Raw genomic sequence first — 19,008 nt, 5'->3', positions numbered from 1 at the left:
TATTAATTCCTATTGATTCTACTAGCAAAATTTTATTTAAGTTACTACACTGATAAAAATATACATTAATTCAAAATCGAAATTGACTCATCTGGAATCAATTTAGGCTGGCAAGATTTCCAGGCGGCAATAAAAACTTCGTCAGGACTTCGCGCCAGTTTAACAACATCCGGAAATTCTGGCAATGTATAAATATAACCTGAAAAAATCAATTTTTAAAACCATTTCTTAAAACAAATTGAAGAAATTAACCTGGAAACCATGGTGGTGGTTGCGTTCCCCTTAGTTGCACCCTGGACATGTACTGTACAGGGTCGGCGCTGACAAAATACTCTATGCCTTTGCTCAGTTCTTGCACTAAATTGTCAGGCTCCAAATCTGGCACGTGAGCTGGATCCAACACTACACCGGGTTCCGCTCCCACTATATTGACCAAAGGCTCCAAATCTGGAAAAGTTTTTTCCTAAAAATTGTTGTTTTGAAAAAGTTCACTCAAACCTTCATCAGCCCAAGGCATTTCCTCATCTTGCAGTGGTTGAAAGGGTATTGCGGTCACTTCTTCAGATTAAAGCTAGTTACTGAGTAGGACTTTTAAAATTGTAAAATATACGACCTTTTTCAAGAGATTTTGCCGCGTCATCCATTACTGAAGCAAAAATGTCCACTGGGGGCCAATCTTTAGCGTCCGTAACATTTTTGTAAAGTGTAGTCAAATCTGTTAAGTCTGGGGTCATGGATTCTTTATGTATATCTTTTGTGAGGACCTGAGGAATTACTACGTCTTGAAGAGGACCAGGTCCAATGGAGCTACAATTTGAGAGTTTTTTAATATGGCTGATAATTTTAAACCCTCAGTGTACCTTAGAATAACGGATTGTTCGTTGGTTTTCTCTTCGAAAAGGGTGTGAAAAATTTGATCAGGTGGACACTCTGGTGTTACTCCACTTTCCACTGTATGCATTATATTGGCTAAGGCTTCGGGAGGAGTTTCCACTATGACTTCATCAGCAGTTGGCACTGGGTTTACTACAGACTAAGACCAATCACACACGTTAACCAGATAAAACAGCACCGAACCAACCGACCTCTTCTAAAAGAATCATGGACTCGGTGTTGAGTCTTAATTTTTGTAAACGTTTCTTCACAGCATATCGGTCTTCGTGTAATGGTAAATCTGGTGGAACCATTCTTAACGTGTTCTCCACGTCTTGGGTTTCTTCCTCCACCATTTTGGCTAGTTCTTGAGGATCAATGTGGATTTTTGACTAAATGAAACGTCTTAAGTCAGTAGTTTTCACTGTAATATTAGGTAAAATACCTTAGTGACTTCGTGTCTGATATCTTTAGCAGTAGAAGTGTACGATGGGGTTATGGATACAGTTTCCCTAACCGACACCACATCTTTTTCCTGCATATTTTAGGTTTATTAAGATCCTCCCTAAAACATTATAGATAGGTACTTACTTCAAAGGGTAATCCATAGTCTGGGTCTCTAAAAAAAACAGTTGGTTTAACTGTAATTATGATAGATTAGATAAAGTAAATAAGCTTACAATTGTTGTTCACTAATTGTTATTCGTGTGCCTTGACCTGATTCATCCATATCAGTTACAACAACATTTTTTACGACCCTTTCAGCCACGTCATCCCTTTCCACCCGTTTTTCGCTGTAAGTTTGTTGCAACAAAGGTTCCATGCCTGTTTTTCATTAATTTCCAAATTTGGGTTATTAAATATAAATTTTATACCAGCTGGTGTTTGGATCATTTGCTGCTCCTCAATTTGTTGTACATACTGGGATTTTGAAAATACTGCCTCATCAGGTTCGCGCGTGGATTTTTCCATTAGTTCATGGGCGACCTGTTCTTCCACTGAAAATATTATTTTTTAAATATTTAATCTTATTGCCTATACTTTTTCAAGCAGCTCAATTATACCATTTCCACTCCAAACATTATACTTACCTTTAGAGAGAACTATTTGGCACAAAAATTTAAGAAAACTTAATAAGAAAAATTTTACCCATGATGACCTCTGGACTGGACATATTGAACAATTCTTCAGCTGCTTGCTGATTGCCCTGTAAAATATTTTTGTTTAAACTCTATTAAAATGTTTGAAAATTTTTATTGAACCAGAACATTCAGAGGCACAACAGACACTATGACAATATCAAAAAACCAGTATATTACATTTTTAATCCTAACAAATTTTCGCAAAGTATAATAACTCCACGTTTGATCCAAAAATCCTCACTTTTACTACATTTAAGCCTAACAGTTGTAACAAAATTGCTAGTTCCATATCGGAACCCATCATTTATTTCAGATGGTGTAGTTTTAAAAATTTGAACCGGACACGTTGGTTCACTTCTTTTAACTTGAGAAACTGCCTCAAAACCCACTAAAGGCATTTGAGTACACCATGTTTTGGGTGGTAACTCAACAATTCTGTCCTCAATTTGGCTATAACTAGCGCCATTGAGTACAAGTCCTTCAAGTACTACATCATCTTCCTCAATTTTTACCTCATCAGAAACTTTATACACAAAACCAACATCTTCAATTTTAGTTTTATTTTTGCTGACAAAATCCAGCTTAGCTAGTGACAGTATAACCCTAGGGAAATAAAGAGCGCGTAATAGCACCGGTACTTTAGGTTTTGTGGCATAACGGTTGATAAACTGTACATTTTCGTTCAAGTGACTCATAAAGGTTCCTAAGTTGGCTAACGTAGGGTAGCACAGTTTTAGCCACATTTTTGGCACTTTGTGTTTGGTTAAATCCTGTAATAAGTGCTCCAGGTCTTCCGGAAAAAACTCTCCATCCTCTAAAGAAGTGCTTAAATTTACTAGAGTTGTTTTGATAGTTTTTAGGAGTGTTTGGTATAACTGCAGCTCTCGTTGTATATGCCCTGGAGTTTTAGGATCACCTATAAAATTGCTTGGAAGTACATTTAGCAGATCATCTACCAAGTCTTTGGGGTTCAATTGGTTGGTTTTGGTGCAGCAACCAGAGAGTGTGACACCATTTTTCAGGAATTCAGAGGTTTGCAAAAGTTGCTGATTCAACAGTTGCTGCTGGGTTAAGTATAATGTTTCAGGTAGAGTTTCTTCTGGAAGATTGCTAATATAAACCAAATAGTCTCTTCTATCCTTCTTTGTAGGGACATACTTTAGTGCCAGTGATTTGTCAGTAATTACACTAAGGTTTACGTAACCTTGCAATAGTTTACTTAATAACAACTTGTCTTCTTGACTCTCTAAGTAACAGTTGTAGATGCAATGCCCTATGATGTAGTCAACTTTATGGAATAAGTTTCCCTCGTCTGATATGAAGGTTTTTAAAAAGTGTAGAGACCAATGTAAGTCGGATTCACTAGCTTCAATCACTCTGCGGGCTTTTAATACAAAATGGAAGCAACATAACCGGTACAAAAGTCTGGAGAATACTATTTGTTGGCTTGGACAACTGTAGTAGTAATCATCAACAGCAACAGGAGGTTTGGTGTACGTTTCCATAAGGTTTTCCTTCATTTTAGTGGAAGGTTCGTTTATTATTTTAACACAACTCTGGATTACTTCAAGAGGAAACTCGTGCTCAGCTTCGGTAGTCAAAAACAACCTAAAGTTTTCGTGAGTGTTTTCAAAATCCAAACTTTCCAAGTGTCTTTCCAATTGGAACAACCACTTTCCAGTGTATTGGCAGTTTTGTAGCAAAACCCAAGACCCTTCTTTTTGGCAATGCTTTATTAAATCTTCTGCTCTGTTAGAATTAAAGCCATCTAAACTTAGATAATGAAATTTATGCAATACTTGTTTGATTTTCGCAAAACTTTGAAGCGATTCTAAGACGTTCAGGTTTGGAGTTAAAATAAACGTAATAGGCATCAGACTGTTAGAATCATTGTAGGTGTCCTGCATATTAAAAAAACGCGGTTTTAGGAAGGTTTCTCCTAAAACTTGCTTTATAAAAAGTCCTATTTGTTGTATTAAGTTTTCAGGCTTGAAGGTTTTAGTGAGGAGCAATTGCTGATAAGGGGTTACACTCAGAGTGTGGATAGCACAGGTACCACCAAGCAAATCTTGCCATTGTTCATCAGTTATCCAAAAAGGTTTGGTTTCCAGATTTTCTGCAGCAAAAAAATCTTCAGCAGGTTTATTTGTGCTGTGTAAAGCCATCGAGAATGTAAACAACAATTTGTGCTTCTCAAACAAACCTCTACTAACGTGTTTAAATAAATCAAAACTAAAAGCCTGGCAAATATTTACGCATCTAGTTTCAACCACTTTGGATTTACCAGAGTTTAAAATTGACATGAAGTAGACTTCCTTGAACCATTTTAACGAGTACTGGTACTTGGAGTGCAATTTTTGCAAAGCTTTAATGCTAAAAAACAACTTGGCTACATATTTGGCCACTTGCAAGTAGTCTTGCTTGAAGTCGTCAATTTCTTCTGCTATTAACCGACTTTCATTTTGTTTTTCCAGAGCTACCTTGCTGAGTTCTTTAGACTTATCCAGAATCGAAATGCTGGCTACATCTTCAAGAATATCAACTTGGCTTTCACACAAAGTGTCCAGAATCTTCAATTCAAGCTGCTGAATTAAAGCGTTGTTTTCTCTGTTTGTTTCTACTAGTCGCAGGGTCTTTCTCCTGATTTCTGGCTTCTCAATCTCTACAAGAGTTTTTAGCAGATCGTCTTCTAAAATTTGGACTGTCAAAGAGAAATTTATAACAGTCACTTTGCTGTAAATGTCCGGACTGTAGCAACAATTAGGTTTGCAGCTGACTATGTAGACTTTACTATTTCTATGAACAAGGAGTTCCTCTTGGTTTATGGTGACATACACTGTACCATCAGGTTCAACTCTAGTATAACCGCAAAGAAATTGTTTTAAACTCCTTGGTAGATGACCTGTGGTGTCTTTAATTAAAATTTTTCCTCCTGAAGAAATGGTATGTTTGAATTTGGGTAGCCAGTCGTTGTAAGTGAACTTGGTTACTACAAGGCTATTTCCATTTTCGGAGTTGAGTAACCATTGAGCTGCTTGACCGTGAGGGTCGTTAAATATACTGAAATGTCTGGAGTTAAAGTAGATGAGGAAGTTTTCAATAAAAAAATTATTATTTGGGAGCCAGGACTCCATCTCTGCTGGTACAGTCAAAGAAGAAGTAAATTTAAATTCTTCCTGGTTAGTTGCTGGAATTTCAAACTCATTTATGTACTTCCTACACTTCGAAATGTTAACATTTCTAGCTTCCTGGTGGATTTCTGCAGCATAAGCAACTAAAGCACTGCAGAGCAACATGTCTCCAGCTAAATTCTCATAACACTTCTGTATATTCTCAGAAGCTTCTGTCCACCGCTGCTTATCACCACTAAGTCCTCCAATTAGATTTTGTGCACTTTCAAGCTTTATATTACACAAATCCACTTCGTGTTGCAACTTTTCCTGTTTCTTGGTAGCTTCTTCAAGCAACGCTTTAAGCTGCGCCAGCTTCTCTTCAATCCTTACCACCTCTTCCTTCTTTTCGTTTAAAACTTTCATGGTTCCTGCATATTCCCTTTCAGCTTTGTCGAGTTTAACTTTTTTAGGGGCCACTTCTTTGGCCACTTTATCGTACATATCCATGGCGATGATCCACTTGCAAAGGCCTTCGGCTGCACTAGAAGCTTTGGCCACTACCGAAGGTTTAAAATCTTTATGTGGTAAATACTCCTTACGGATTTTAGCAATGATTTCGGGTTTTATGTGATCTTTATCGAAGTCTTTAAGGCTTTGCAAGAAATTCATGTCACCCAAAATTCGTTTGGATGGGCCCCAGAAGTCCAAAGTTTTTCGACCGGTACTTGCATCTGGTATTTTGTCTGGTTTAACTTCTTTGATAACGCATACCGAAGCCATGACGAGTTTTATAGCATCAGGCGGATTTTTCATGGATTTTACTAGAGTGATGTCAGAAGGTTTTAAGGTGTTTAGTGCTGATATGGCGTCTTCTAAAATTGGAATAGCTTGGGCCAGTTCTGATTCGCATTCAGATTTCAATACTTGAGCCACTGCAGCTTGATTGTGAGCGATTTTTTCATCGGTTCTTACTAAAGCTGAAGCTTTTTCAACTTCACTAGTCTCCAAAGCTATTTGTTCTGTCATTTTTATGGCATTTTTCGTCATGTCTTCTAACAAAGGCTGGTATTCGGCCAGGACTTTTTGCATATTTAAAATTTGGTTTGCGGCGTAGGACAGTTTGTCTAAACCTTTTTGGAATTTTTCTCTTTGTAGTTTCAGTTCTTGCTGTTTCCTGGTTATTAGATTCACAAACAGGGTGTTGAAATGCCAGAATTTCTTGGGGGTTGTTGAAGGAAAGGTTTTGTAGATTTTAACTGCAACTTCAGCAACCTTTATTTGGTTGTCTAAGGGGATGTTACTTAAGAAGTTCTCTGCAACACATTGTAGTGCGGTATCTGGCCAAACAGGCCAGTAAATCGGGCTTATTCTAGAGACTAATGTGGGGTAGTCTGCGATTCTACGTCGAAGTTTAGGTGATTGTAAATCAAGGGATAAGATCAAGTGAAGATTTTGTCGACACATTTTATTGAAGTACAGAAAGACCTTGTGGGATGTGATGTCCAAGTTTTTGTTACCACCTTGTGCAGCCAATCTAGTTAACTCCAAAATGTCTTGTTGCTCGTGGGAGTTGAATAAGTCGGTAATATCGCCATCGCGCAGGTAGTGGTCTATGACTTGCAACATGTTATCATCACTTTGTAGTTGATCTTCTGATAAGAAAATTACAGTTTTCTGGTTTAAACCTCCACATTGTTTCAAAATTAGTTTGAGGTCTTCGGTCAAGTTTTGGCTGCTGAATGCTGGTTGAGCAAAGTTCATTTGACTTAAATAAGCAGAAAATTTGGACAATGACTGTCGTCCTGACCCAGTTGTTCCAAATAAAATGCAGTGTTCTGAAGGAACATGTATTAGTCGACACAATTTGGCTATTTGTTCAAGCGCATAGTCGAAAAAAATTAAATCCAACTTAAAACTGTAAGTTCGGTTAAAATCCTGCAGGTGATGTTCACATCCATCTTTCAGAATTTGCCAACTCATTTCTTCGTAGCAATTAATGTTTTTTGCCAAATACCGACTGAAGAACATTTTATCCCAGTCATTAGTAAAGAATTCATTCGCGTCATCAGGTAAATTTTCTTCAACCAGCTTCTTGATTGTCCCCAAAGCAACTGAAGTATCTTCTGGTGTTAGGGGATCTGTGAATACTCTTATCATTTCATGCACAAATACCTTAAGGTAAACCTTCTTGTTGTTGTCGTAGGTTTCCTTTTTTAAGTAAGTGCAACCCTGGATTACCTTAGCAAAACTCTTCAAGTCAAAACGGTAGTGAGGTTTTATTAAAGAAGGTTTAAGGGCCACTTTGAGGTTTTGATAGACTTGTAACAGGATATCGACAATTTGGTCTACAGCACTCAAAACGTCTCCAGGAAAGCCAGATTTTTTCCATGTATGTGACAGTGACTGTGAATAAATTCTACTCATTCCCTCGTCAGTCAAGGTATTTAAACCAAAAACGTTAAAATGCTTTAAAACCCTTTTACACACATTGTTATTAATGGAGGTGGTGGCTGCCGCCATGAAGACCACCCCTTCTAAACTGATTTCAGTCCAATTATTTAGATCATACCAAACATGATGGTCTAAATGTTGTCTCAATAACTCATTTGAGTCTAAAGAATTCAAATGTAAGTCATCCAAGAAGCAAATACAATTTTTGCCTTGAGGTCTGTAGCGTGACGTTGAAACTTTATTTAATTTCCTTAGAAGAATGTTTTGGAACTTTTTGGCACTCAAGTGTCTGCTCATAGTTATGAAACTGCATTCTTCCAAATTGCTCAGATAACATTGCTGCAATGTCAAAGACTTACCACTGTTTTTTGCCCCTACAATAACCAGTTTTTGGTTGTATTTCATATGCAAATCCAAAAAAAAATTACACCTCATATTATCTACGGTAGGAACGATCCAACCATTTAAATAGTCACTTTCAACAATTTTCTCATTCTTCAGCAAATCACTCCATAGTTTCCAAGTTCCACGCTGCTTGTATAGGTAAAAATGATCTAACAGTAAACCGTCTGTAGGTATGCCAACTTCAAGTTTATCCATAAATTTTGGGTATGGATACTTGGGAACACCTTTCCACAATTGCTTGTAAAACTCATCAAATTTCATTATAGAGTTACAACTCATAAAACTGGAAAAGCCCAAAACTCCAGCGTGGATAAGAGAAGCATGGATCCAAGTGGGGTGGTTCTTCAAATCTTCCTCTTTCTTGCTATGACAGTTGTTGGCATGAGCCTCGTCTAAAAGTAACTGGAAATAAGTTAGGACGTTTTTGACTATGACATTATCATGCAAATCGAACGGAACCTCCAGGTTCTGAACTGTTTTCAAACAAGCCGGAATGAACCACTTAAATAAACTTGCAATGTGTTCTTGGTGGTCGATTTTCAAATCAGATTTCCACATGTTCAACCTGGTGTTTATGATGGATTCGTAATGGAGTGTGTCAGGTGGAAAATATACTGTGGTACATCGAGAAATCTGAAAGTACGCAGTAAAACTGATATAGTTGTTAGTAGTTGGACCTCTGGGTGACATCTGCACCGAACTTTATGCTGTTCCGTAGATCATTTCAACTATTTCCTATCAAACATCATTTTATATCAACATGTTGGCTTAACATAAGGGTATCTTCAAAAAAAAATCAAAACTTGAGAAGATTACTTAATAAGCTTGATTGAGGATTAGCTACTCGTTTAGTAGAGCAATTTTCTATTAAGCATAGGAATTGTTCACTCAAATCAACTGTACAGGTACTAAAAATTGGAATACCATATGTTAGTCAATACCCCAAGTTAGTCTCTTTGTTCAATATTTTCTTGGACACCTGGTATAAATCTTTTAACCAGCCTGTATAGTAAAAATGTCAATGTCATCAAAACAGATTGGTCAAAAACCATTGACCAATCACAAACTACAACCACTGCTGTGATTTTGTTGTTACATATGTAGACTTGACATTAAAGCTAGAATTCAACAGTTTTCACTTTAGCAATTCGAATTTCAGTTATTTTGACAAGGTGATTATCAATATTATAGCATTTTTCAAAACATATAACATTTTAGGAAATCTAATGAATCCTAGGGGGAAGTTTGGCACTTGGCAACAGTGAAGCCTGCTGTCAGATATACCACAGGGTGATTTGCAACACAGTCGCCATAGAGCAGGTATGTATAGGAAACCGTTAAAAATTAGGTTTTTTGATGAAAGTTGTGACAATACAAACATGCTGTTGTAGAAGGAAACTGTGACGTAACCGTTAATTACACTGGTTTCTTATATTCTTTGAACTTATCAAGTTGAGTACAGATGTCGCTAGGTTTTTTAACTAGAATCATCTCAACTGAAAACTACTTACCAGTGCCGGACTACACTTCTCCAAACTAGTACACTCAAAAACAAAATTAACATCCTCCTGTAACTTTGATTCCTGTAAAGTTTCCAACAAAAGCTCCTTGTCTCCTAACAATTCCACTAAATCTTTGCACCACTCTTCCTCCACGTTTCCATCAAACAGTATCCATTTAGAAGGGTTTCCATTAGATTGCTTTAGGATTTTAAGCAAAACCCCATCAGTCCATTTTAGGTTAGGGTTTCCAGATCTTTTCCCTATTAGGTCAGGGTATGTGATGGTTTTTGGGTTGAATATATGCAGGGAAACTTGCTGACACAATTGCGAGCACAACTTTAAGATGGTACTTTTACCTGTATAAGTGTCACCTAAAAGAATTAACGTCTTTTTGCGTTTAAGTGTTTGATAAACTTGTTCTATTTTGTTTGTATAATTTGTTGTGACAGTATAGTCGCAATGAAGTTTCAGGGTACAGAGTGGCTCAGTTAAAGGGTAACAGTCTTGAAAAACGTCTTTTAGGGTTTGTTTTAGCAGCTTTTGGTTTTGATGGGACAAACCAGGTTGATAGACGTCTCTAATGCTTAAGGCCAGTGCTTTAAGGGGGTGAATTTCAGGTTGTTCCAACTTAACACGTTGCAGTTGCCTTAAAACCTGTTTGACTTGTTTTAAGTTAAACTGACTTTGAATTTCAACCCCTATTACGTCTTGCAATAATTCCAAGGTGCTGCACAACCTTTCTGAACACTCTTTAGGTTGTTCTACTCCCTCAATGGTTAACAAACTTTCAATGATGACCTCCAAGTTCGGTTGGGACATTGTGAAAGTTCTAAAAAGCAGTTTAAAGTTCTCTGGAAGATTCACTTTTGACGTCATTTGAGCTACGACAAAACTCCTGCTGTTCAACGTGATTTCCCAATTTTTTACCTCATTTTTACACTCTAGAATATTACCCAGCTCTTGCGTGATTGAGGACATGACTTCTTCTTTAAGCCGCTCAATTTTCTTTAATCCTAACCAGCACCCTGTCATAACAACTCCTTTAAGAATTTTCCTTAAACATTCTGAAGTTAGTGTAGATAGGCAAGTGAAATTCACATAGAAAAAACCAAGCATCATGGCTAAAGACTTGGCAGTCACTGATTTTCCACTTTGACCTTTGAGGAAGCCGTGAAACCCCGAAAGGTAGGCCAACAGTAAAGTGATGCAGCAACGTTCTGTCTGTGGAGTTATTACTGCAGTCTGTTGGTTTCCCAAGTACTCGTAACCATAATCAATGGAATAGTCCAGAAATTTCACTGTACAAACTGATTCTTGGAGGTAGTATTTAAGTTGTCTTTGCCAATCAAAGTGTTCGTGGTTTATCACCTTACCGTCTATCATCAAACTATCAAGCAAGTATTTTAAATTCAAATCAACTAAAAGAAGGTTCTTAAATATTTTGGTATGTAAGTGGTTGAGTTGTCCACTGCGTATCTCTGAAATCTTGTCTTGGATGTTGTTCATGAGTTTTTTCTTCAGGAGTAGCAGTTTGATGTTGTGTGGCAACTTCAGCCCGATTTCAGCATTATCAGTCCAGAATACTTTAGTAATAACTTGAATGGCTTGCTCTGGATACTTCTTCAAGAGATCTTTGATTGGTGTTTTCTTGAAAATTTTATAGCATTCAGCAGTTTTGTGTTTTACACTCTTTACAATCTCTAAGTCCAGATTTCTGAAGAGTTCCTCCACCTTATCAGTCACGTTCACTGGATTTTTTAGATTTAATTCCTCTCCATATTTATTACAAACCGCCGTCACTTTCAAGTTAGTAGCATCGAGTTTCAAGTGGTTGAGGCCTGGAAAGGTTTTCAGGAAAATATTTGAAGGGCAACCCTTAAAAGGAACTAACTCTATGAGCTCCTGATCGGATATTAGGAACAATCTGGGAAATTTCATTCTAACTTCTTCCAAATAATTATCAACACCTTTTTGCACTTGCTCTAAAACAGCTAAAGACACTTTTACATCTTCTGCAATGTTAGTGTTGTGCACCACTTCAACAACTTTGGTCTCTTTCTTCATCAAGTTTATATACTGGTTATAGACATTTTGGCAGGTTAAAAACTGGTTTTTCAGAATTGACAGCTCATTAACACTTAACACCACCTGCTGGAGCTCCAAATAAACCTTCTGGAATACCGACCAGTCAATTAAAACATTCTGAATGTGTGTGATCATATTTAGGAAGCTCTTTACGTCATCCACAAAAGGTCTCACAAAAACCGAGCTGAACATCTTGGATATTTCTACATTGTCTTGGTCTGCAATTGCTTGAATGTCATTCAAGTTATCCAGGATTAGTTGCTTGTTTTCGGTTTGTTTTACAGTGAAAGTTACGCAATCCCATTGGGATTTTAGCTGATTTAAGTGCTGTAGCAAGTCTTCTTCTTTGGTGGCACACACTGAGATTATTTCAAACTCTTTGAGTTTGTCTTGGAGGTTGTAGTTCACCATTTTTTTTAGTGTTGTACCTGGAAGGTGGTTGAAGATGTGTTTGCGCCTTTAAGCATTTTGTCACTTACCAGCATTGGGCATTAAATTGAACCCAGCAATTTCGGACATAGCTTTCCAATGTCTTGGTCTTAAAGCTTTGTTGCACATAATCTGCATTACAATTAAAGAAGGTTTGAATTCTTCCAGAACGTTCAAAGACATTCCGCACAGTTTAAGTGGCGCTGGCCAGTTTAGAATATCCGGATCATCTACAGTGCCTTTAAATCTACAATTTTAAAATTTCAATACTTTTAACTTAGTAGCATCACATAAGACCTCAACCTGATTGCTAAATTCTCATCCTGGGCTTGCCTCAGCTTTTTCCTGTACAGTTTCTTCACATCTTCAAGCTCTTCCGAAAAACTTTCAACCATTTTACTAGCTTTAGTGGAGTCGAGCAAGTCGAATTGGCCGTGTTGCCACACCGAAACGTGCTTCTGCACATCTAGACTTAATTTCAGCAAATGATAGAATGGGTAGACGTAGTCTTTTAGGTTGTCAAATGCTGGATAGCTCGATTTAGGGAAGTTGAGACACACTTCCTCTTTGTTGATCCACTCAATTTGTAGTTGAATTTCCTGGTAAAATCTTACTCTCTAAAGGTTGTTAAAAATAGAATAATGAAGCAAACCTTAATCTTGGCCATGTGTAAAGTGATTTTGTTGAGGTAACTCCTGGCTAGTTTTATATCGTCCATTTCGTCCAAAATTACCAGCAAAGGGTAGGTGCTGGTTATGAGGACGTTAATTTCTTCGATTACCCTTTGTAGCGTGTCTTCCGCTTCAAATTTTAGTTGCTCGAAAGTGATTGAATAAGTTTCTATTATGGGAATTATGTTCTCTGTCCAATTGATTGCTATAAACAATAAAAACATTTGAGTAAGTACTATTTGCTAGCTTAAAAAAAACCTTCTGAATTTCTGGAAATATGTTGTGAATCCAAAATTCCCACTGTAATTAACTGACTCAATGACCGTAGGGCTTCGCACACTCGACTGTTTAATTCATCCAAATGCTCGTTACGTATCCAGGCCATAAATTTACCTACAAATTAAGATTAAACTACTTTTTTGGAGTATTGAACTATTATTACCAATTTCGATGAGTTCTTCCGTTGTTGAAGGTTTCTGATACGCTCTAGTCTTGATCAGCTGAAAAGTATCACAAATATCGTTCACCTCCCACAAGTGTTGAGCCGATAAATTATTGAATATTGAGTCGGCTATTTCACTCAATTTAGAGTGCAACTTTTCTCTATATAGAGTTAAATCAAGCTGCCCAATGTTAAAATACTCATTATCAGGTATTACAGTTACTTTGCTGATATATCTGAAATTTAGTTCATAATTTATGAAGGTATGACAGTCACTTTCTTCAACCTACTGTCGATAGAAATCGATCTTTTGGCATCCTTCCTCAAACAGAACATCACTAACTTGACCCACTAGGTGACAGGTTATGTCACTGTAAACTATCACAAACTCCTTCTCGAGGTTGGTTAAATATTGCTCTACAGGATGATATAAGACTTCTATGTTGTCTTTTACTTGGTTTTTGCATTTTTGGACAAACTCCTCGGTTAAACATAACCAGATCTTTTTGGTTTCACACCCTTTAACACGTCCTCGCTCCATTGCTCCCAGCTCTTCCCCAATACCAATTAAATCGTCTAGTAAAGTGTAAAAAAGTTCTACCACCTGTAGTAAACCAAATTAATCTCAGTGTGAAGACAAAATATTCAATGTTACTCACCTCTTCTTCCTTTGGGTATACAACCAATTTGGAGGTGAAATCTACGTGAAGCTTTAGATAAGGTGGTTTTTCTCTAATTTGGGTGAAAGTTGCTATATTTGTCATGGTATTGGCAATACATTTGCTAATGTATTTGGACAGTAGTCCAGTGCACGCACGTAAGAGTTTAAGTACTTTTACTGCCGTACTTTTCTGATCTAGCAATTTGCTAACGCTTTTGTGGAAATCTTGTAGAGTACACGAAGCGTAGAAGATTTTCTACAATTACAATTATTACAGTGAAATTCTCTGGTTGAAAATGAAACGTACTCCTTTAAAAATTCTCTGTAACTCTTCAATATCCACAACCTTAGAAATATCAATGTTAAATAATGAGTGGGGTAGATTTGTTTCGCAATTGACTAGAAACTGCCTCATTATGGGATAGTGCAAAACCCAGCGAATGGACAATTGTTTTCTGATGCAAAGGAATAGGTCGTAACGGGTTGTTCTGCCCAAAAACTTATACCCAGTCACTGTAAATTGATCAAGGCTTTTATCCTTGACTTTCAAGTTTATGCCAGCATTTTGAGTCACTTTCCTATACTCCAGTTTAGTCTCTTTCATAAAATCGTTTAGTAACTGAGGATAAAGTTTTTCCAAACCTTTGGCGTTTATTTTTTGCCTGATACGTTTTTCCTGAAATCTGTCATTAAATGGCAAAAAAATGGTTTTTAAATGGTCTCCTTAAGGCAAATAAAAGAAACCTTTTAATGACTTACCTTGACATATCTGTTATAGGACAACATTCTGAGAATAGTTTGATGTCTTTGCTGGTGGTTGGTCGTCCACTATGTGTTGTGACGTCACTCCTGTCCAAGGAGGCCAATCTAGCAGTCCGAATGTTGCGACAAATATATTCGGATATCCGTTTTCTCTTTTTGCAGACCTCCGACGCGGACAACAGTTTTTTCGGTACTTTTACAGAAGCTGGTAGTTCCGGTAATTTTGTACGGTAATATTTTTTTGAATGAATAAATTGAGTGGACATTTTTTCCCGAGTAAGTTAATGTTAAATCGATAAAGTGTCCAGTAAGAAGGATATTGATCAAACAGTGACTATTTAGGATGTTCTGGTTCAATATTTAGTAGTAAGAAAATATGAATTTTTAAGTGTAACCAACCCTCTCATCCATTTGGCCTCGGCCCGCAATTTGTTGCGATGGTGCTGCCTGTCCAGGAGCGGTCATTCTTGGAGGCTGTCAGATCTTATAACTGTACAATTTGATAATGTGTATAAAAAGTAATCTACCGGCAAGTCTCTTTGAACTCGAGAACTAGGACAGGCTTCCGGCGGTGGCCTTCTGATACCAGATGGACCCCTTCCGCGTTGCTGTTGAGCAGAAAAACTTGGTGGCGCTTGGAACCGTGGCGCAGGAGCTAGAAGGGTTCATCAGAAGTGAGATAATCAGCTACAAACATAGTTAACAACAACAACACAGTTACCTCGCATGGATTGTGGACGTGGAGGAGGGCCAAGGGTCTGCGCTGGTCTGTAACTCCTAACAAAAATCAATTAACAATAAAACTTTCAATTTTAGAGTATGGTTACCCTGGGGGTCTAATCCCGCTAGGTCTTTGTGGTTGCCTGTTTGCTGAGGGGCATGGTTGACATCCCCCTTTGGAGGCGTTCTGACCTAGAACATCATCCATTCTAGTACAATTATTGTCTAATATGTTTCAATTACTCACCTCTGGCTGAACATGGCAGTAACTCCCTAAGAGTAGTGTTGGTGACAGTTTTTGTGCCTCCTGCTGGGGTTTTAGTTGTAAACGTGTTGGTGGTCCTTATTACAGGCCTACCGCTCCCAAATCTGGGTATTTGCGACATATTTTGCTGTTCAAGTTACTTGAATTTGAATTTATAGGTGGAGAATTTGTCAAACTATGTTTGACGCTAGTTAGGAACAGGTCAAAATTCCATTGTTAACATGTCAGAGCAGGTCGAAATTAGAGTGCAGGTGTACAAAAAGTCGTTAACAACGAAGTTGATAAAAAAACCATACAATTCTGTAGTTTACTAATATATCGCGCCTTTTGTAAGGTACTAGAAGTTGTTTTAAGTAGGTACGTTACGACGATTAAGCTTAATTAGGTAATTTCGTGCAATTATCGTTTACAAAGCTTATATCAGCGATTTCAGTGAACTACAAGTTTGTCACCAGTTTTAAAACGGAAAAAAATGTTTCTAATACTTACAAATATTTAAAGAAGAAAAGAAGACCACAGTTGTTTGTTTCGTCATTTGACAGCAGCATCTAACCTAACCTCAATTTGCCCCGTCAGTTGATTATCAGAGTGCCAGCGTTAACATGGCAGACCCAAAACGGGGTAAAGAAGTTTGCACCGTTTTCTGTTTATGTTTAGCCTGGTACGTGGTCAGCTCAACCAATAATGTGATCGGAAAAACCGTCCTGAACGAGTTTCCCTACCCGCTGACCATGACAATGGTCCAGCTGCTCACAATCACCGTTTTGAGCGGACCATTTTTCAACTTATGGGGCATCAGGAAATACGTGGATATAGACTGGCCCTATTACTTCAAATTGATAGTACCGCTGGCCTTTGGCAAGTTTGTGGCCAGCGTGTTTAGCCATGTCAGTATTTGGAAAGTCCCAGTGTCTTATGCTCATACAGGTAACATTACCCATATGTTTATGTTTCATTTTATTGGTATAAATAAGGTTGCTTTTACCCAGTTTCGTTCCTGCTCAAGGCTGTAATTTATGGCTTGGTTTATCAGTAGTTTTACTTTCTTTTTATGCATGTTGCAATGAAGGTTAAGGGTGATAAGTAACAGTTAAAAATTATGTATTGTTTATGTCAGAGTTGAAGGTAAAATGTCTAAAATTGCCTTTTAATTATGCAGAATTGGTAAACTTATGCTAAGTTCTATTTTAGCAGGTGAGGTCTATTACCTACTGGATTTTTTGTATAAGACACAAATTAAACAAAATACAGTATAAGATGTAGTGTTAAATATTCAATATTCTTTTTATTGAGATAGATAAACAGATATTAAGTATTTCTGTACAACCTCTAAACCCCCACATTTGTGTCACTCCTTAAACAAACTCTAATTTGTTAAGTTGTGAATTTTTTCCATTAAGGAAACCAGTTGACAGTTAACAATTAAATCTTATAGGCCTTAATAATGTGTTGTGCCTAAAAAAGGCTACTTAAATAAAATTGAATATTTGCTGATTATTAATGATTTTAGCTTCATCTGTTTGTTGTACTTTTAATGGTCTATTTTAATACTTTTTTAAGGTATTCTTCTTACATGCCAACTGGTAATTGTAACATTGAAAAATTCAGTTATCCTGGCATAAAGCTATATTTTTTTATCATGATATATAACTACATTTGTTCATGTATTTGTGCCTAAAATAGTTAGAAAATTGAAGAAGATTGTCTGCTAAAGGTTATTTGGTCAAGAGTGTAGGTCTCTTTGTCTCCTGTGAATAAGAATACATACAATATTCTACCCACAAATGATGCTTCACATATAAAAAAATTATTACAAGAATGGATAAAGAACACAGTCTATTTCCACTTCTGTTTCACTCAAAAAATATTATTCATCACACATTCAAGTTTGTTTGGTCACCAGTGAACATTATTCTGGGGAACAGTTAATATTACATTTATTTTATACTAACTAAAAATATTTAGGTGGCAGAGTGTAGATATTAAAATAAAAACAGGATAAATGCTTCTTGCTTTGTCTATGGGTTTCAAAAGATTTTCAGACACCTTCAGGCATACATTTTTGCTTTAATACCACCACAAATACAACAGAATGATAACAAACTTTAATTATGTTTATTGTTAAATCTCTAAGGCAAACACATGTGCTGTATGATAACTACTTGTAATAATAATTCCTTATAGAAGCTTTAGGACTATTGCTTTGTTAGTCTTATGTTTGACTAAAATAATGCACAAGTTGTCATCTAATCCAGTTCATCAGGGTTAAATATTTGTTTTATAATTTTAAATTTTTAGTGAAAGCCACAATGCCACTTTTCACTGTAATCCTATCCCGGATTATAATGGGAGAAAAACAGACTTTCAAAGTGTACTTAAGTTTAATACCAATTATTGGGGGCGTTGCCATTGCCACTTTGACTGAAATCAGTTTTGATATGGTTGGCCTCCTCAGCGCTTTAGTATCCACAGCGGGATTTTCTTTGCAGCATATTTTCTCCAAAAAAGTGAGTCACTTCATAGACTGCTGTTCTTGTAATAATTGCAATTATTAGGTATTAAAAGAGACTAAGGTACACCACTTGAGACTCCTTCATATATTGGGAAGACTTGCCTTTTTCATGTTCTTGCCAGTGTGGTTGTACGCCGACTTTTTGAGTGTGATATATGATAATGCTAAGGTATGTTTTTACATGTTTCACTAATTTATTTTTTATAAAATTCTTTTTACCTAGATTTACCAGGATTATAAAGTGTTCACTCTACTGTTCCTAGATGGTTTGCTCAACTGGTTGCAAAATATTATAGCTTTCAGTGTACTTAACTTGGTTACACCATTAACCTACGCAGTGGCCAATTGCAGCAAAAGAATATTTGTTATAGGACTGTCTTTGTTTATTTTAGGCAATCCTGTAACTTCCATGAATATTGTAGGGATGTTAATGGCCATATTTGGGGTGTTGTACTACAATAAGGTAAGTGCTTGGATGATTGATGAAAAGGTGTTGATTTTTGGTGGGTCTCAGGCTAAGTATGACCAAAAGCAGCATGAGCAAAAGGAATCTCTGCTGCCTTATACAGAAAACTGGCAGGACAAAGTCACATATCCAGCAAATGGAAAAACTTTCATTAACGGTGACATAGCCAGTGATTTGAATGGTTTTAATAATAATTTCGCCTACAATTCTCGGACAATACGCTCCAAAGGAAACTTGCTATTTTCATAGGGGTGAATCACTTAATTAGAAAAATTTTAAATTGTTGATTAGTGGTTAAGGCTGTTAGTCTTAAGCCAAAGATTTCAAAGTGGATGATTGAGTGATAAAGTGAATCAGGTAAGTTATTTTATTGAATATCTAGGAAACTTTAGCTTAATCAGCTAAATTCGAATTTTAATAGACAGAAAAAACCGGATTTTATTATTTATATAATGATCAGGACTATTCAGAAACCTAACTAGTCTGAAATAAATATTTTTTTAGCTCAA

General features: G+C 36.8%; 3 protein-coding genes across 5 annotated transcripts; 1 reads left to right on the top strand and 2 right to left on the bottom strand.

Moving 5' to 3' along the window:
- Nucleotides 1-6: 6 nt before the first annotated feature.
- LOC145732630 (uncharacterized) lies at nucleotides 7-15,690 on the bottom strand. Its single transcript, XM_081985027.1, has 16 exons — nucleotides 15,504-15,690; nucleotides 15,364-15,448; nucleotides 15,258-15,313; nucleotides 15,064-15,191; nucleotides 14,936-15,010; nucleotides 2,023-2,080; nucleotides 1,749-1,871; nucleotides 1,554-1,698; nucleotides 1,465-1,492; nucleotides 1,319-1,408; nucleotides 1,086-1,265; nucleotides 861-1,033; nucleotides 614-807; nucleotides 499-558; nucleotides 253-447; nucleotides 7-199 (listed from the first exon to the last, which is right to left on the bottom strand). The coding sequence occupies exons 1-16, from the start codon at nucleotides 15,640-15,642 to the stop codon at nucleotides 66-68; spliced, it is 1,863 nt and encodes a 620-aa protein (XP_081841153.1). The 5' UTR covers nucleotides 15,643-15,690; the 3' UTR covers nucleotides 7-65.
- On the bottom strand, nucleotides 2,112-14,929 carry LOC145732618 (dynein axonemal heavy chain 7-like). 3 transcript variants are annotated; one of them, XM_081984980.1, is made up of 12 exons: nucleotides 14,534-14,929; nucleotides 14,082-14,457; nucleotides 13,773-14,030; nucleotides 13,404-13,717; nucleotides 13,114-13,349; nucleotides 12,930-13,064; nucleotides 12,653-12,876; nucleotides 12,304-12,599; nucleotides 12,051-12,247; nucleotides 10,192-11,999; nucleotides 9,496-10,140; nucleotides 2,112-8,617 (listed from the first exon to the last, which is right to left on the bottom strand). In XM_081984980.1, the coding sequence occupies exons 1-12, from the start codon at nucleotides 14,800-14,802 to the stop codon at nucleotides 2,189-2,191; spliced, it is 11,187 nt and encodes a 3,728-aa protein (XP_081841106.1). In that variant the 5' UTR covers nucleotides 14,803-14,929; the 3' UTR covers nucleotides 2,112-2,188. The 3 variants fall into 3 exon arrangements, with proteins under 3 accessions (XP_081841106.1, XP_081841107.1, XP_081841105.1); XM_081984981.1 differs by having other exon boundaries at nucleotides 9,496-10,367; nucleotides 10,440-11,999; XM_081984979.1 differs by having other exon boundaries at nucleotides 9,496-11,999.
- A 383-nt stretch (nucleotides 15,691-16,073) lies between the features above and the next one.
- LOC145732638 (solute carrier family 35 member E1 homolog) lies at nucleotides 16,074-19,008 on the top strand. The gene is made up of 5 exons (XM_081985038.1): nucleotides 16,074-16,448; nucleotides 17,820-18,028; nucleotides 18,077-18,202; nucleotides 18,257-18,496; nucleotides 18,548-19,008. Exons 1-5 carry the CDS (start codon nucleotides 16,124-16,126, stop codon nucleotides 18,746-18,748), a joined length of 1,101 nt encoding a protein of 366 aa, XP_081841164.1. The 5' UTR covers nucleotides 16,074-16,123; the 3' UTR covers nucleotides 18,749-19,008.

This window comes from Ips typographus, linkage group LG8 (genome assembly GCF_016097725.1).
Source record: "Ips typographus isolate SLU linkage group LG8, UJ_Ityp_2.0, whole genome shotgun sequence".
Taxonomy (NCBI): domain Eukaryota; kingdom Metazoa; phylum Arthropoda; class Insecta; order Coleoptera; family Curculionidae; genus Ips; species Ips typographus.
The sequence above is the reverse complement of the archived record's forward strand: the minus strand, read 5'-3'. Positions and strand labels throughout refer to the sequence as shown.

Coding starts and splice junctions, on each gene's coding strand:
- LOC145732618 (XM_081984979.1), bottom strand. CDS start 14,802: ATGTCCACTCAATTTATTCATTCAAAAAAATATTACCGTACAAAATTA. Junction 14,458..14,533: donor CCTATAACAGATATGTCAAG/GTAAGTCATTAA, acceptor ATTTAATGACAG/ATTTCAGGAAAAACGTATCA. Junction 12,248..12,303: donor GATGAGAATTTAGCAATCAG/GTTGAGGTCTTA, acceptor TTAAAATTGTAG/ATTTAAAGGCACTGTAGATG.
- LOC145732630 (XM_081985027.1), bottom strand. CDS start 15,642: ATGTCGCAAATACCCAGATTTGGGAGCGGTAGGCCTGTAATAAGGACC. Junction 15,449..15,503: donor ACTGCCATGTTCAGCCAGAG/GTGAGTAATTGA, acceptor ATGATGTTCTAG/GTCAGAACGCCTCCAAAGGG. Junction 2,081..14,935: donor GAGGCCAAATGGATGAGAGG/GTTGGTTACACT, acceptor AATATTTTACAG/GGCAATCAGCAAGCAGCTGA.
- LOC145732638 (XM_081985038.1), top strand. CDS start 16,124: ATGGCAGACCCAAAACGGGGTAAAGAAGTTTGCACCGTTTTCTGTTTA. Junction 16,449..17,819: donor AGTGTCTTATGCTCATACAG/GTAACATTACCC, acceptor TTAAATTTTTAG/TGAAAGCCACAATGCCACTT. Junction 18,029..18,076: donor AGCATATTTTCTCCAAAAAA/GTGAGTCACTTC, acceptor TGCAATTATTAG/GTATTAAAAGAGACTAAGGT.